The sequence below is a fragment of the Anopheles funestus genome, chromosome 2RL, assembly GCF_943734845.2.
Source record: "Anopheles funestus chromosome 2RL, idAnoFuneDA-416_04, whole genome shotgun sequence".
Classification (NCBI taxonomy): domain Eukaryota; kingdom Metazoa; phylum Arthropoda; class Insecta; order Diptera; family Culicidae; genus Anopheles; species Anopheles funestus.
This window is the reverse complement of record NC_064598.1, coordinates 34,737,779-34,753,225: the sequence shown is the minus strand read 5'-3', so window position 1 is coordinate 34,753,225 and position 15,447 is coordinate 34,737,779. Positions and strand designations below refer to the sequence as shown.

General features: G+C 48.8%; 4 protein-coding genes across 4 annotated transcripts; 3 read left to right on the top strand and 1 right to left on the bottom strand.

Annotated features, from left to right (window-relative positions):
• The first annotated feature begins 909 nt into the window (after positions 1-909).
• LOC125761021 (AP-2 complex subunit sigma) lies at positions 910-2,514 on the top strand. Its single transcript, XM_049421755.1, has 2 exons — positions 910-1,114; positions 1,250-2,514. The coding sequence occupies exons 1-2, from the start codon at positions 1,112-1,114 to the stop codon at positions 1,673-1,675; spliced, it is 429 nt and encodes a 142-aa protein (XP_049277712.1). The 5' UTR covers positions 910-1,111; the 3' UTR covers positions 1,676-2,514.
• An 80-nt stretch (positions 2,515-2,594) lies between these two features.
• Positions 2,595-5,323, bottom strand: LOC125761000 (uncharacterized). Its single transcript, XM_049421720.1, has 2 exons — positions 3,768-5,323; positions 2,595-3,696 (listed from the first exon to the last, which is right to left on the bottom strand). Exons 1-2 carry the CDS (start codon positions 5,061-5,063, stop codon positions 2,812-2,814), a joined length of 2,181 nt encoding a protein of 726 aa, XP_049277677.1. The 5' UTR covers positions 5,064-5,323; the 3' UTR covers positions 2,595-2,811.
• Positions 5,324-5,672: 349 nt separating this feature from the next.
• LOC125761023 (small ubiquitin-related modifier 2-like) lies at positions 5,673-6,217 on the top strand. The gene has a single exon (XM_049421757.1). The coding sequence runs from the start codon at positions 5,804-5,806 to the stop codon at positions 6,086-6,088; it is 285 nt and encodes a 94-aa protein (XP_049277714.1). The 5' UTR covers positions 5,673-5,803; the 3' UTR covers positions 6,089-6,217.
• Positions 6,218-6,292: 75 nt separating this feature from the next.
• On the top strand, positions 6,293-15,222 carry LOC125760987 (eIF-2-alpha kinase activator GCN1). Its single transcript, XM_049421675.1, has 5 exons — positions 6,293-6,517; positions 6,637-6,739; positions 6,914-7,884; positions 7,959-9,217; positions 9,282-15,222. Exons 1-5 carry the CDS (start codon positions 6,503-6,505, stop codon positions 14,917-14,919), a joined length of 7,986 nt encoding a protein of 2,661 aa, XP_049277632.1. The 5' UTR covers positions 6,293-6,502; the 3' UTR covers positions 14,920-15,222.
• Positions 15,223-15,447: the final 225 nt, after the last annotated feature.

Genomic DNA, 15,447 nt, shown 5'->3' with positions numbered 1-15,447 from the left:
GGGGCTCTTTATTTCACGGTACTATAATCAAATCGGATTGCAACGTCCAAAACGTATATTAGCTCACAACAAAATCGTGATAGAAAACAGTAACATAAAGATGCTTCGATCATGTTTGCTGTTGTTTTATTTTTGTATGATGTCTTGGTGCATTCGCCTCTCTTAATATGAAATAATAATTATGTTAATAATAATGATAAAAATTAGGAAAGCAAATGTACAGCGATTCATCAGCGATTCTGTATACGATCCCGCAAACAATTCGGATAGCTTTGATTTGTTGTTGTAAACCAATGCATTTGTTGGTGTTGTTGGTGTTTGGAGCAGTCTGACAACCACACGGATTGTACACTTTTGCATCGACGGTAGAACGAGCGTGAGTACGAGCAAGAGGGCATAACCCAAGAGAAGCGAACAGCATGAGAAAACTCATCAGACACGACTCGAGCTTTCTGACCGTCTTTCGCTCAGTGTCAGTGGGAGCAGGCACGGAATATTTTTTAGAGGGAGACGTTCTGTCATTTGCTCTTGACAAGTCGAAACTTTTTGCTTGGGATATTTTCATTAAACGCAATGCAAACGATTTTGCATCATTTAGATAACAAATATTATGCATTTTAATCCAAAAAAGGGGCCGCTGTTTGAACCGGCAAAAGGCTTTTTAGATAAAGGCCTTACAAATGTCAATAACAAAGCGAAATTAGGGTGCATGGAAACGAGTAGCAATATTCCTTGTAGGCAAACACTACCAGTAACTTAATTTTAATAGCAAATTACAAACAATTTTGCTTAAAACAATATAAAAATTCCCCATACAAATTTCTCATTCGCTATGAATTTATGTATGGATTGAATATGCTGCAATATAGGTAGTTGTCGTTGATGCGCCCCTTCAGAAAATTGTGAGCTGTCAAGATTCACTTGACGTTGTGCTGAAGAAGCGAAAAAATTGATAATCAATCTCATCAAATCATAAGACACCCCTAAATTCTTTCGTAAATAACAAAAGAAACCCCTCACGAAGGGTGTACATCTTTCTTCCCGATCAATCCACTAGCTAGTACGACGTGCGCTCTCTTCCGTACATTCCTACACGGCCGAAACATTCACGATGGTAAGTAACTGGTGAACCGTGGTCATCCATCTCATCTCAGCAAAACACTCATCATCACCCACTCGCGCATATCGCCATAACATCCCGATAAGGAGCATCCGTTTTCTACCCACATATTTCCGTTTTCTGGCACAGATTCGCTTCATTCTGATACAGAACCGTGCCGGCAAGACGCGGCTCGCCAAATGGTACATGAACTTTGACGATGATGAAAAGCAGAAACTGATCGAGGAGGTGCATGCCGTGGTGACGGTACGTGACGCAAAGCACACGAACTTTGTCGAGTTCCGGAACTTTAAGATCGTGTACCGCCGGTACGCCGGACTGTACTTCTGCATCTGTGTCGATGTGAACGACAACAACCTGTGCTACCTGGAGGCGATCCACAACTTTGTCGAGGTGCTAAACGAGTACTTCCACAACGTGTGCGAGCTGGATCTGGTGTTTAACTTCTACAAGGTGTACACGGTTGTGGACGAGATGTTCCTGGCGGGCGAAATCCGCGAAACGTCCCAGACGAAGGTTCTCAAACAGCTGCTGACGCTGAACTCGTTGGAGTAAGCAAATCGTAGGTGTTTTGCTTTCATTGTTAATTGCTGCTGTTTCTACACCTTGCTGGCTCATCTACTCATTACGTTACGGGGGATTGGAGGTCGGTAGATCGAGATGCAAGGATGCAAATACGTTACACAAATCCGATCACTATCGGCATAACAAAGAGCGTTTACAATACTGCCGATAATGTTCGAAGTCGCACCGCACAGCATTCCAAAAAGTTGATTAGTAGTTTGGCCAGCGAGCGGACGTTGTTGAACAACTTGTGCAAAGCCATATTTTAGGAACACCCCCGGGGAAACCGTTTCCCGGCACCATCCGCATTCTGGCTTCACCCCCTGATGAGTCAGCGTTTGTGTTTAGGTTTACGTTTGTTCGTGCCGTTCGAATGGAAGCGATGGATGGTGCGCCATTTTCATGTGCAAATCGAACGTTCATCACCCGCTTATCACCGATCTGTATGATATACGCTACTGTACACTCTTCCTTTTTGCGGGAAGAAAACCATTAGAGAAAGCTAAAACAAAAAACAAAACAAAACAATATTCGTGTAAAGAAGCAGGTTTTTCGTTCGATTCGGTTACTCCTAGGGGCTGCGATGAAGCCGAACGCAGCTGGACGATATTTCTAGGCAAGTGCAACAAACCGTCAGTTGCGCGTGTAAATGCTGCACACGACACTCACCAAAATGCGAAGGTTTAAATTAATGGAAACTATTAAATATAACGAAAAGTAAGACAAATATTATTATAGTAATATTACTATTATGGTATATTAACGAAAATGATCTGTATTGCGTAGTAATCGAATAAAGAGAGTAAAAGAGCAGAGTGCCGGATTTGAGACTGTCCTTTTTTGCGGGATGTTCGAATCATCCGAAGCAGCGGTTTGAGGACAAATCAGTTAGTTATTAATTGTTTATTATTGCGGTATGTTCTTCACCTCCATTGATGAAACGATTGTGCTAAGAAATTGAGCAACATTATTTTACAATCTAAAGACATTTCGTCGTACCACATGGCAAGTCTGTGGTCTGTAAAACACCTATTTAAAAAGGCACACATTTGCTAGCTCCTTTCGCTTAAGCTATCGAACCTGTCCGGCTAAACGATTCCTATTCAGTCTAGTAAAACTGCATTTACTTATTTCCACGGTCGCGGTGTTTTGTGGGAAGATTTTCCCGCTAATCCCAGCTGATTCAGGGCGGTGGCGGAAGATGACTTACCCAACATCGCGCAATGATTCGTATCATTGCCATTGTGCCGTACCGTAGATTCTTTTTCCGTTTGCTTACGACAACTCGACAGTACCTCTTCGAGCCGTTTGAGATCGTTTGGTGATTTCTGCAGCAACAGCTCGATGTAGTTGTGAAGCAATTCCTTCGGGAAGCTGGGAACGTTCGATTCTGAAGATTTTCTTCGATTTTCAGCACCCGTCTGTCCGGCCGGCGTACGGAACGAGTCATTTTCATCGGTTAGAACGGAATTTTTCAGCGAGCGTACCCCATCGAGCCGATCCTTGTCGACATGTTCGAGGGTGAGACGATTAAATTTGGCCGCCTTTCCATCAAGCTCCGAATGATTCGAACCGTTGTTTGAGCTGGTTTGCTGCCCGGGACTCATGAGTACGTCAAGCGCTTGCTTCCATTGGTTTTCCATGATCGAGTGTAACTGTTCCGCAATGTCCGCCCGTCTGCTTTGGATGGTGCGTAACTTATCTTCTAGCTCGTGTATACGCTTGGCCGAATTGGTCAACTGCAGCCGGTACAGTGATTCCTGCTCGTTGTAGCGTTCTGTAAGTAGCTGAATTTCTTGCTCCCGTTTCTGATCGATCAATTCGATCTGACGTTTCGCCCGATCGGTCAGGTTGCGCTCCCTTTTCTTCGATTCTTCCCTCAGCTCGTCTTCGACCGTGGTAAGTTGCTTCTGAAATTCTTTTAACTTATCCGTCACGACATCTTCCAGCTGTGACTGGTAGTACTTTTTGAGTGAAAGACGCTGAATTTCTAGCTCTTTAAGTAGCTTTTTCTAAAACGAAGAATAAAGAAGAATTATTATAGATTTTTCTTTTGTGACGGACATACGAGACGTCTTCTTACCGATTCCTCCTGGTGGATTGTAATCTGTTCCTTCATGTGTTTCGTTTGTTCCTGCAAACTGTCGTTCTCGCGTGTCACCTCCGCAAACCGTTTCCCCAACGTATCCGTTTTCGTTTTCAGTGCACAAAAGTCGGCCCTGATTCTTACGCTGTCGGCGAGTTTTTGCTTCTCCGTTTGTAATTCTTCACTAAGCTGCTCATTTGCCTTCCGTTGTTTGGTCAGCTGTTCCCTTAGCTGACGTTCGTTGTCACGACTGTTTGCCAGCCTTATTTGCAGATCTTCCATTTGCTGCCGGTGTACGTCGTTCACATCTCGATTTGCGGTAGCAAGATGCTCTATCTTCGCTTCCAGATTGTCCTTTTTGTCTTCCAGCTTTCGCACCAGGTTCAGAGATTCCGACAGTTCCTTTTCAAGAAAGAGATTCTTGTTTTTTATCTCCACGTTCTCGGTCATTAGCTTTTCGTGCGTTTCGATATGGTTTAGTTCCATCTCACGAAGCTTGCTGGTCAAACGAGCCGCTTCCTGTTCCAAATTGGCTATGATAGATACTTTCTCCTTGTCTACGGAAAGCGCTACGGATATTTTCTCCTCATACTCGAGCAGCTTCATGTGGAGTGTTTGAATGTTGCGCTCGCAGTGCTGCCTTCGGAGGCGCTCTTCTTGCAGCACCTTCGAATATTCCGGCTGTCCAGCACCATTCGTCTGCCAGATATCGCTCAGATTGAGCAGCTGACCATTTTTACCGGACGGTTTCGTTATCATTCCACCGTGCACGTTACGCGGTGGCTTTTGAGGCACGGGACCACAGGATGGAACCGGTTTCGCTAGTCCATTGAAATCGTTCCTCGTTAGCGATGGGTAATCGTGTAACGCAAGGCTGTTTACATCGATCAACGAACCTTCCGGGCTGTCGGTCGGACCATTGTGTTGATTTGCTGCGCAAGTTTGATGGCGCTGTTGTGACTTTTGCGGATCATCTTCATGCAGAAATCGATCTATCTCGTGCAATAAGTACTGCTCCTTCAGCGGTTCCTTACGCGCGTGATGCTTGAACGGGGTGGAAGCGACATAGTGCTCGGTTCGTTCTGCCGCCGTACAGCCGATCATCGAGTAATTTCCTATCCCCGCCATCGTTTTCACGTTGCTACGTTCAGCGAATGATGCGTAGGATAAGCGATCGACACCGTCGAAGGAACAGTTGGCTGTCGTTCGAGGCGTGTGTAATGCGGGCGATTCGCAGTTAAAAAAGTCGGGCGGTATAAGCAGCAACACGTCTGTTTCATCGGAATCGCTCATCACACATTCTTGTGGAGTAAAAATGCACTTCGAAGGGTATATTTTAACAGTAGTTAATTAGTTAAAAATAGTTAGAAAACACGCAAAACAACTGCAGCAGGGATTAAAGCGATGAAAAACGATCATGGTGGGATAAAAAAACTAGATGAAAAAACAAACAAACACAAGCCGTCGTTGTCGGTGTCAGTTTGTAAACAACAATCAACCGTTGCACTGTGGGTAGAAATGCAACGATAATGGACAAACGCTTCATGTGACATTTTGTATTTACAATTTTCAAACTTAAAAATTCAGAAAATTTTGAATGCTTTCCTTCATTGTTGCAGTGCTGGAAATGTTATAAAAAAGCAGCTGTAAATCAAGTAGAAGTTTCCCTCGAACCATTTTCTAAAAAAGGCACAAAATTGATTTTACAATCGCTTAAAATGTTTTGTTTTTAGGATTATAGCAAACATTTTAGAATAGATTGCGAGCTGTTAATTATGATTACGCTCAAAACGATGTAGAATGTTACGAGTAAAGTTTTTTCATTGTTTTCTAAAAAATGTACTGTCAGCAAAGGGCGAAAAGGAAAATCCCGCTTTTTTTCGCCAACGGCGAAATCTGTCAAACAATTTACCAGAGCGGTGGTTGGCAAGCTTCGCTGTTCTGTATTGAAAGTAGACTTGTTTGCACGTGAACTAGCAAGCCAAACTAGCGAATCGAATTTCATATCTCTCAACAAACTAAAGCAAACAACGATGGCTGACGACAAGAAAGATACGAAGGGTTCGGAATCGGAGCATATCAATTTGAAGGTGCTGGGACAGGACAACGCTGTCGTCCAGTTTAAGATCAAAAAACATACTCCGCTGCGTAAGCTGATGAACGCCTACTGCGATCGGGCGGGACTATCGCTGCAAGTTGTCCGTTTCCGGTTCGATGGCCAACCGATTAATGAGAATGACACCCCGACAACCCTGGAGATGGAGGAAGGAGACACCATTGAAGTGTACCAGCAGCAGACCGGAGGAAATCAACTGTAATGCAAGCGGGACATGGATGCCGGAAAATAACGAAGCGACGGAGAGTATGCTGCAAGCCAATAACATCAGCTAGGACAGCAGCGACATAATTTAATTATTATTATTAAACGCGTGGGGTGAACTCATAAATACATATTCTGTAAAATTAACATCGTCCAGCTTTGTTCATTTGTTTGTTTTACAAAGAAATACACGAAAATACAGTGGGGTCTGGGGAAAAAGTGTGCGCTATTCGCCGCACCGAAGTTTGGCATCGCCCTGTTTTGACAGCTATTGTCATACCGTGAATTATCTCGAAAAGGGTGAAGTAAAGAAAAAAAACATCTTCGACACCGCTTGTCCAGTTGTCCACTTTTTGTGTTGGATTTTTTGAGAGGATTGGCACACTGAAAACGATAAAATTCTACACTAGAAATGGCTGATGCAGAGGTAATAAATGGATTACCGCTTACGGTGACACATTCTGGCCTCTAGGTTGGGCAGTGGAATCGATTTTTTCTTTCATCATTACTATTTTATCAATGATGCCGACACACTCTTTTCTTTAGCTTGCTAAGGCCCTCAAAGACTTGCCGAACCGAGTTCTAAATGTGCCCATCGAGGAACGGCCGGAATTGTTCCAAAATGTGATTGCGGTGATGCCAAATCCCGGTAAGTGCTGCGTTGTGTGACGTGTGCTAACACTACCGGTGTGCCGTAATCGTCCGCCACCGTGTCTGTTGTTCCGTGTCAATCTAACCTCAATCTGTTGTTACCATCTGGCCGATACCGAACAACGTTGTGAAATCGCTGTTTTTTTATCTCTGTTTTTTGTAATCTTCGCAGGTATTAACGCCACGATTGTGCGGGGAATATGCAAAGTGATCGGGACAACACTCACCAAATACAAGGATCCAGAATCGCAAACGCTCGTGAAAGAACTGTTGGTAGCGGTGTTGAAGCAGCATCCCGATCTAACGTACGAACACTTCAACGCCGTACTGAAGGCACTGCTGACGAAGGATCTCGCCGGTGCGCCCCCGATTAAAGCGGCCCAAGCATCCGCCCTTGCCTTGGGATGGGCCAATCTGATTGCGCTGCATGCTGACCACGAGACGGCCGTCGGGAAGAAAGAGTTTCCAAAGCTGCTTGAAATCCAGGCCGGACTATATCAGCTGTCCCTGACGTCGGGCATACAGAAGATATCGGACAAAGCGTACAGCTTCGTGCGGGAATTCTTCGCGAGCGATGAAACCCTTGCACAGCGATATTTCAATCGGCTGCTAGCGATGGAACCGTCCAGTGGCGTTACTGTGATGCTCTGTACGATTGTTCGCTATATGCACCAGGAGCACGGTACGATGGAGCTGCTTGATCAGCACAAGACCAAGCTGCTGGATCACCTGGTGAAGGGTTTGATAACGGTGAAGACGAAACCACACGCCAGTGATATCGTCGCATGCTCCATACTGCTAAAAGCCATAACGAAGGATGAACTGCGTACGATCGTTGTGCCGGCACTGCAACGATCGATGCTACGATCGGCTGAAGTCATTCTCCGTGCCGTTGGTGCAATAGTGAACGAAATGGAGCAGGACGTGAGTGATTACGCGCTGGATCTTGGCAAACCGTTGGTGCAGAATTTGGCCTCGAAGGAGGAGACGGTGCGTCAGGAAGCGGTAGAATCGCTCAAGCAGGTTGCGTTGAAATGTGGTACCGCTAGTGCAATCGAAACATTGCTCAAGGAAGTGTTTGCCGTGCTGAACGGATCGGGGGGAAAGATTACCGTAGCAGAGTTGCGGATAAATTTACTTCAGGTTAGTAACGATGGGTCCTGCTTTCGTAGAATTTTTAAAACCTGACCTGGCGGGTTTTTTTTCTCTTCTTTCAGGGTGCTGGCAACTTAAGTTACAACACAATTCCACCGCAGAAAGTACAAACCATTCTGCCCGCTGTTTGTGACCACTTTTCGAAGGTAATCGAGGCGGAAATACAGGAGAAAGTTATTTGCCATGCGCTGGAAATGTTTGGCCTGTGGACGGTAAACCATCGGGGCGAGATACCAAACAAAATTGTTCAACTGTTCAAGAAGGGTTTGGACGCGAAAGCGCAACCAATTCGTACCAGTTACTTGCAGTGGTTCCTTTCCTGTCTGTACGATGGCAAGTTGCCGAATGGGATCGATTTCACCATCACGCTTTCGAAGATCGTTGAACGGGCAGCTCAAAGTCCAACACAAACGCCCGTCGTTTCGGAGGGTGTCGGTGCCGCTTGTATTCTACTGCTAACGAATTCCAGTGTGTCTGAGAATCTGAAGGACTTTTGGAACATAATGCTCGATACGGGCAAATCACCGTTCCTGAGCGACAGATTCCTTTCGACAACAAATGCCGAAACGCGCTGCTACGTGATGGTCATCTGTGAGCAGCTGCTTATCAAGCATCGGAACGAACTGAAGGGAAATGGTCCGATTGATCCGCTGATTCATGCAGCGGTCATTTGCGTAATGTCCCCGCAGGCAAAGGTTCGTCGATACTGTTTGCCACTGGTGACAAAGATCGTGAACAGCGAGGAAGGAGTATCTGTGGCGAAATGTTTACTAGCGGAACTGACACGTTATGTGGAAAGCACAAAGATACTCAACGAGGGCGAACCGGCTGATGAGGGTGTACCGCCAGCCCAAGCACTAGTGGATGCCGTTAGCACCGTGTGCAGTTTGGAAAAGGTAGCCAATCCGGACGCACAATCGATAGCACTGAGCGCGCTGCTTTGCTCCCATCATCCAGCGGCCGTATCCGTACGAGGCGATCTTTGGGAAAGCATTTTGGAGCGTTACGGACTGTACGGGAAGCAGTTTATTGCGCTTAATACGGCCCAAATTGAAGAGGTATTTTTCAACGAGTACAAACCGACGGCCATGTACGAGAATACGCTCGCGACCCTATCACGCATCAGTCCGGAACTGATTCTTTCGGTGCTGGTAAAGAACGTGACGGATCAGTTGAACAATTCGCGCATGTCAAACGTAACGGATGAGGAGTACTTTACGTATCTCACACCGGACGGGGAGCTGTACGACAAGAGTGTGATACCGAGTACGGAAGAACAGATACAAACCGCTCATCTGAAGCGCGAAAATAAGGCGTACAGGTAAATCCAGCCTCATCTTCTTTCACTTGTTTGGTATTTTACTTACTTTTACGTGTATTTTTAGCTACAAAGAACAGCTGGAAGAGTTGCAGCTGCGCCGCGAGTTGGAAGAGAAACGGCGCAAAGAAGGCAAATGGAAACCACCGCAACTGACACCGAAGCAAAAGGAGGTGATCGACAAGCAGCGCGACAAGGAGAACGCCATCAAGGCTCGTCTGCAGGCACTGCACGATACCATCACCATGCTCATATCGCAGATCGAGGGAGCGGCCAAAGGTACGCCGAAACAATTGCCACTGTTTTTCCCCGCCCTGCTGCCTTCGATACTGCGCGTTTTTTCCTCACCGCTCGCTGCACCGGCTATGGTGAAATTATACTACCGCCTGAAGGACATCTGTTTCGGTGAGGATCGTGTGGAGTTGGGACGCGACATAGCAATTGCTACGATTCGTTTAAGCAAGCCGCACTGCGATCTGGAGGAAAGCTGGTGCACGGCTAATCTGGTGGATCTGGTGAGCGATATTCTGGTGGCGCTGTACGACGAAACGATCGATATGTACAACGTGCATCGGGAGGAGGAGGCAAGCAAACGCTACCTGCTAGATGCGCCAGCCTTTAGCTATACGTTCGAGTTCCTTAAGCGAGCGCTTACACTGCCCGAAGCGAAGAACGATGAAAGCTTACTGATTAACGGCGTGCAGATCATTGCATACCATGCACAGCTCAAGGGAGACACGGTGGATGGAAAGGACCTTGGGGACGTTTACCATCCGCTTTATATGCCACGGTTGGAGATGATTCGTCTGCTGTTACGATTAATCCAACAGCACAGAGGACGCGTACAAACGCAGACCGTGGCCGCACTGCTCGATGTGGCCGAAAGCTGCTCCGGTCGGGAGTACACAACCCGGGCAGATCAGCGTGAGATCGAAGCGCTGCTGGTAGCACTGCAGGAAGAGCTGGATGTAGTACGCGACGTAGCGTTGCGTGCTCTAGCAATCATGATCGATGTGCTTCCCTCGATTGCGGACGATTACGAGTTTGGTTTGCGATTAACACGCCGTCTGTGGGTAGCGAAGCACGATCTTTCACCGGACATTAAGCTGCTAGCGACGGGTATTTGGCAGGACGGAGGTTACGAAGTACCGATCGTGATGGCGGATGAGCTGATGAAGGATATCATACACCCGGAGCTGTGTGTGCAAAAGGCAGCTGCAGCTGCGCTTGTGTCGATTCTTGTCGAGGATTCATCCACCATCGAAGGTGTTGTGGAGCAATTGCTTGAGATCTATCGCGAGAAGGTGGTAATGATACCGGCAAAACTCGATCAGTTCGATCGCGAAGTGGAACCAGCCATCGATCCGTGGGGGCCGCGACGTGGTGTTGCAATAACGCTCGGCAGTATATCTCCCTTCCTAACGCCCGACCTTGTGAAGAGTGTGATTCAGTTCATGGTACGATCGGGGCTGCGCGATCGTCAGGAGATCGTGCATAAGGAAATGCTTGCGGCATCGCTGGCAATCGTGGATCATCATGGAAAGGATAGCGTCACATATCTGCTGCCTACATTCGAATACTTCCTCGACAAGGCACCGAGCAAGGGAGCATATGATAACATTCGCCAGGCGGTTGTAATATTGATGGGTTCGCTTGCGCGCCATTTGGACCGTGAGGATGAGCGCATCCAGCCGATAATCGATCGTTTACTAGCCGCACTCGAAACACCCTCCCAGCAGGTGCAGGAAGCGGTGGCAAACTGTATCCCGCATTTGATACCCTCGGTGAAGGATAAGGCACCGGACATAGTGAAGAAACTGCTGCAGCAGTTGGTTAAGTCGGAAAAGTATGGTGTACGACGCGGAGCCGCTTACGGTATTGCCGGTGTGGTTAAGGGACTTGGTATCCTTTCGCTAAAGCAGCTGGACATTATGACGAAGCTGACGCACTACATCCAGGACAAGAAGAACTACAAGTCACGCGAGGGCGCACTGTTTGCGTTCGAAATGCTGTGCAGCACGCTCGGGCGATTGTTTGAGCCGTACATCGTCCATGTGTTGCCCCATTTGTTGCAATGCTTCGGTGATTCATCGGTGTACGTTCGACAGGCAGCAGACGAGTGTGCCAAAACGGTGATGGCGAAGCTGTCGGCGCACGGTGTGAAGCTCGTACTGCCCTCGTTGCTGAACGCGCTCGATGAGGATTCGTGGCGCACAAAAACGGCATCAGTGGAGCTGCTCGGGTCTATGGCGTTCTGTGCACCGAAACAGCTTTCCTCCTGCCTACCAAGCATTGTGCCGAAGCTGATGGAGGTTCTGGGCGATTCGCACATCAAGGTACAGGAGGCTGGTGCTAATGCCCTTCGAGTAATCGGTAGCGTTATTAAGAATCCCGAGATTCAGGCTATTGTACCGGTGTTGCTAACGGCGCTGGAGGACCCGTCGAGCAAAACCTCTGCCTGTTTGCAATCGCTACTCGAGACGAAGTTTGTCCACTTTATCGATGCACCATCGTTGGCTCTTATTATGCCGGTAGTACAGCGCGCCTTTATGGATCGTTCGACCGAGACGCGTAAGATGGCGGCTCAGATTATCGGTAACATGTATTCGCTCACTGACCAGAAAGATCTAACACCCTACCTGCCGAACATTATACCCGGTCTGAAGACATCGCTGCTCGATCCCGTCCCGGAGGTTCGTGGTGTTTCCGCCCGCGCCCTCGGTGCAATGGTGCGCGGAATGGGTGAATCATCGTTCGAAGATCTATTGCCGTGGTTGATGCAAACGCTCACATCTGAATCGAGCAGTGTCGATCGATCTGGAGCTGCCCAGGGCTTATCGGAGGTGGTGGGCGGTTTGGGTGTGGAGAAGCTACACAAGTTAATGCCGGAAATTATCGCTACGGCCGAACGGACGGACATTGCACCGCACGTGAAGGACGGTTACATTATGATGTTCATCTACATGCCATCAGCGTTCCCGAATGATTTCACACCGTACATTGGACAAATCATCAATCCGATTCTGAAGGCACTGGCCGACGAGAATGAGTACGTGCGCGATACGGCACTGAAGGCGGGTCAGCGTATCGTGAATCTGTACGCCGAGTCAGCCATTACGCTGTTGCTGCCAGAGTTGGAAAAGGGCCTGTTTGATGACAACTGGCGTATCCGGTACAGCTCGGTGCAGCTGCTGGGCGATCTGTTGTACAAGATTTCCGGCGTATCGGGCAAGATGACGACGCAGACGGCTTCAGAGGACGATAACTTCGGTACCGAGCAGAGCCACAAAGCCATCATCCGCAGTCTTGGCGCCGATCGACGTAACCGTGTGCTTGCGGGATTGTATATGGGACGTAGTGACGTATCGCTTATGGTACGGCAAGCGGCGTTGCACGTGTGGAAGGTAGTTGTCACGAATACGCCACGAACGTTGCGTGAGATCTTGCCCACGCTGTTCTCACTGTTGCTCGGTTGTTTGGCCAGCACGAGCTACGACAAGCGACAAGTGGCCGCACGTACATTGGGTGATTTGGTGCGTAAGCTAGGCGAGCGAGTACTGCCGGAGATCATACCAATTCTAGAGCGCGGACTTAGCTCGGACCAAGCGGATCAGCGACAGGGTGTGTGCATTGGACTGTCGGAAATTATGGCATCAACGTCCCGGGACATGGTGCTAACGTTCGTGAACAGTCTTGTGCCAACTGTACGCAAAGCGCTGGCCGATCCATTGCCCGAGGTACGTCACGCTGCGGCGAAAACGTTCGATTCACTCCACACGACAGTGGGTGCAAGAGCACTCGAGGACATTCTTCCCTCCATGTTGGAGAGTCTTGCCGATCCGGACCCGGATGTAGCGGAATGGACATTGGATGGACTACGGCAGGTGATGGCGATCAAGTCGCGTGTCGTGTTACCCTACCTGATTCCGCAACTGACAGCAAAACCGGTCAATACGAAGGCACTCTCAATTTTAGCATCCGTAGCTGGAGAGGCACTTACGAAGTATCTGCCGAAGATTCTGCCTGCACTGCTAGCCGCGTTGGCCGCTGCCCAGGGAACTCCGGAGGAAGTCCAAGAACTGGAGTACTGCCAGGCAGTCATTTTGTCCGTCAGTGACGAGGTGGGCATTCGTACGATCATGGACACGGTGATGGAGTCGACCAAGTCTGAAATACCCGAGACACGCCGTGCTGCAGCAACGCTACTGTGCGCCTTCTGTACACACTCGCCGGGCGATTACTCGCAGTACGTACCACAACTATTGCGTGGACTGTTGTGGCTGCTTGCCGATGGCGATCGGGAAGTTCTGCAGCGATCCTGGGATGCGTTGAATGCCGTCACGAAAACGCTGGATTCGGCGCAACAGATCGCGCACGTAACCGACGTACGACAGGCGGTCAAGTTTGCCAGCAGCGATTTGCCGAAGGGCGGCGAACTTCCTGGGTTCTGTCTGCCGAAAGGTATCACCCCGCTGCTGCCCGTTTTTCGCGAAGCCATTCTGAACGGCTTGCCGGAGGAGAAGGAAAATGCGGCCCAGGGGCTGGGCGAGGTGATCAAGCTAACCTCACCGGCATCACTGCAACCGTCGGTAGTCCACATCACCGGTCCTCTGATTCGTATCCTTGGCGATCGGTTCAATGCGGGCGTTAAGGCGGCTGTGCTGGAAACACTCGCCATTCTGCTGCACAAGGTTGGCATCATGCTGAAACAGTTCTTGCCCCAGCTCCAGACCACCTTCCTAAAGGCACTGCACGATCCAAGCCGCACGGTGCGCATCAAGGCAGGGCATGCACTGGCCGAACTGATCGTCATTCACACCCGGCCCGATCCGCTGTTCATCGAGATGCACAACGGTATCAAAAATGCGGACGACTCGGCAGTGCGCGAGACTATGTTGCAAGCGTTGCGTGGTATCGTGACACCGGCCGGAGACAAGATGACGGAGCCGTTGCGCAAACAGATCTACACGACGCTCGCTGGAATGTTGTCACATCCGGAGGATGTAAGCCGTACGGCGGCTGCCGGTTGCTTTGGTGCATTGTGCCGCTGGTTAACACCGGAGCAGGTGGACGATACGCTCTCGGGTCACATGCTGAACGAAGACTACGGAGACGATGGTACGCTTCGTCACGGACGTACTGCGGCACTGTTCGTTGCGCTTAAGGAACATCCCGCCGGTATTGTAACCACCAAGTATGAGTCGAAGATTTGCAAAGTAATTACAGGCGCCCTGGTGTCGGATAAGATTTCCGTCGCCATGAACGGGGTGCGAGCCGGTGGCTATCTGTTGCAGTACGGCATGACGGACAGTACGGCCAAACTGTCGACGGCGGTCATCGTACCGTTTGTTAAATCGATGAATCACAGCAGCAACGAGGTGAAGCAGCTGCTCGCCAAAACCTGCACCTATCTGGCGCGTGTCGTTCCCGCGGAACGAATCGCACCCGAATATCTGAAGCTCGCCATTCCGATGCTGGTCAACGGAACGAAGGAAAAGAACGGCTACGTACGGTCCAACTCGGAGATTGCACTGGTGCATGTGCTGCGGTTGCGGGACGGTGAGGAATTCCACCAGCGCTGCATCACACTGCTAGAACCGGGCGCACGGGAATCGCTCAGCGAGGTCGTTAGTAAGGTGCTGCGGAAGGTTGCCCTGCAGGCTGTCGGCAAGGAGGAGGAACTGGACGACACAATTCTCACGTGATCAGCGATCGGCAGTGGAAGCGATGGAGTAGAAGATGTAACGAGCATCAGGGAGAATGGATTGTGGTGGCAATTACAACGACGACGAGCACGATCGTGCGATGCGCACGGTTGGAGGTTAGTGACGGTGAAGAACCTGCCGGTAGCGATTTTTAGCCCCACCATCCACAGTCAGTGGCATCATCATAATATACGTTTTGTATTGTCGCAACTAGTATCACTATTACTATTACCATTACTACTGCTACTAAACCTGTCGTACAATATCAAACCCGGAGAATAAATACATACAAACTGTGCGTAAGTGCGTGTTTGCAAGTGTCTGAAATATTGAGAACGTGAAGAAACTATTCTATTCTAAACTATTCTAAATTGAAGATAAAAACGACACGATTGTTAAAGAATGTACCGATGTAACGTGATCGGTTCCACGATCAATTCTTGTTGACTTGGCGTTAACTGCTAAAGGAATTCCGTATATGCCCCAACATTTCTGTAAATTACATTCTTCAACTCCAACAGTAATGAA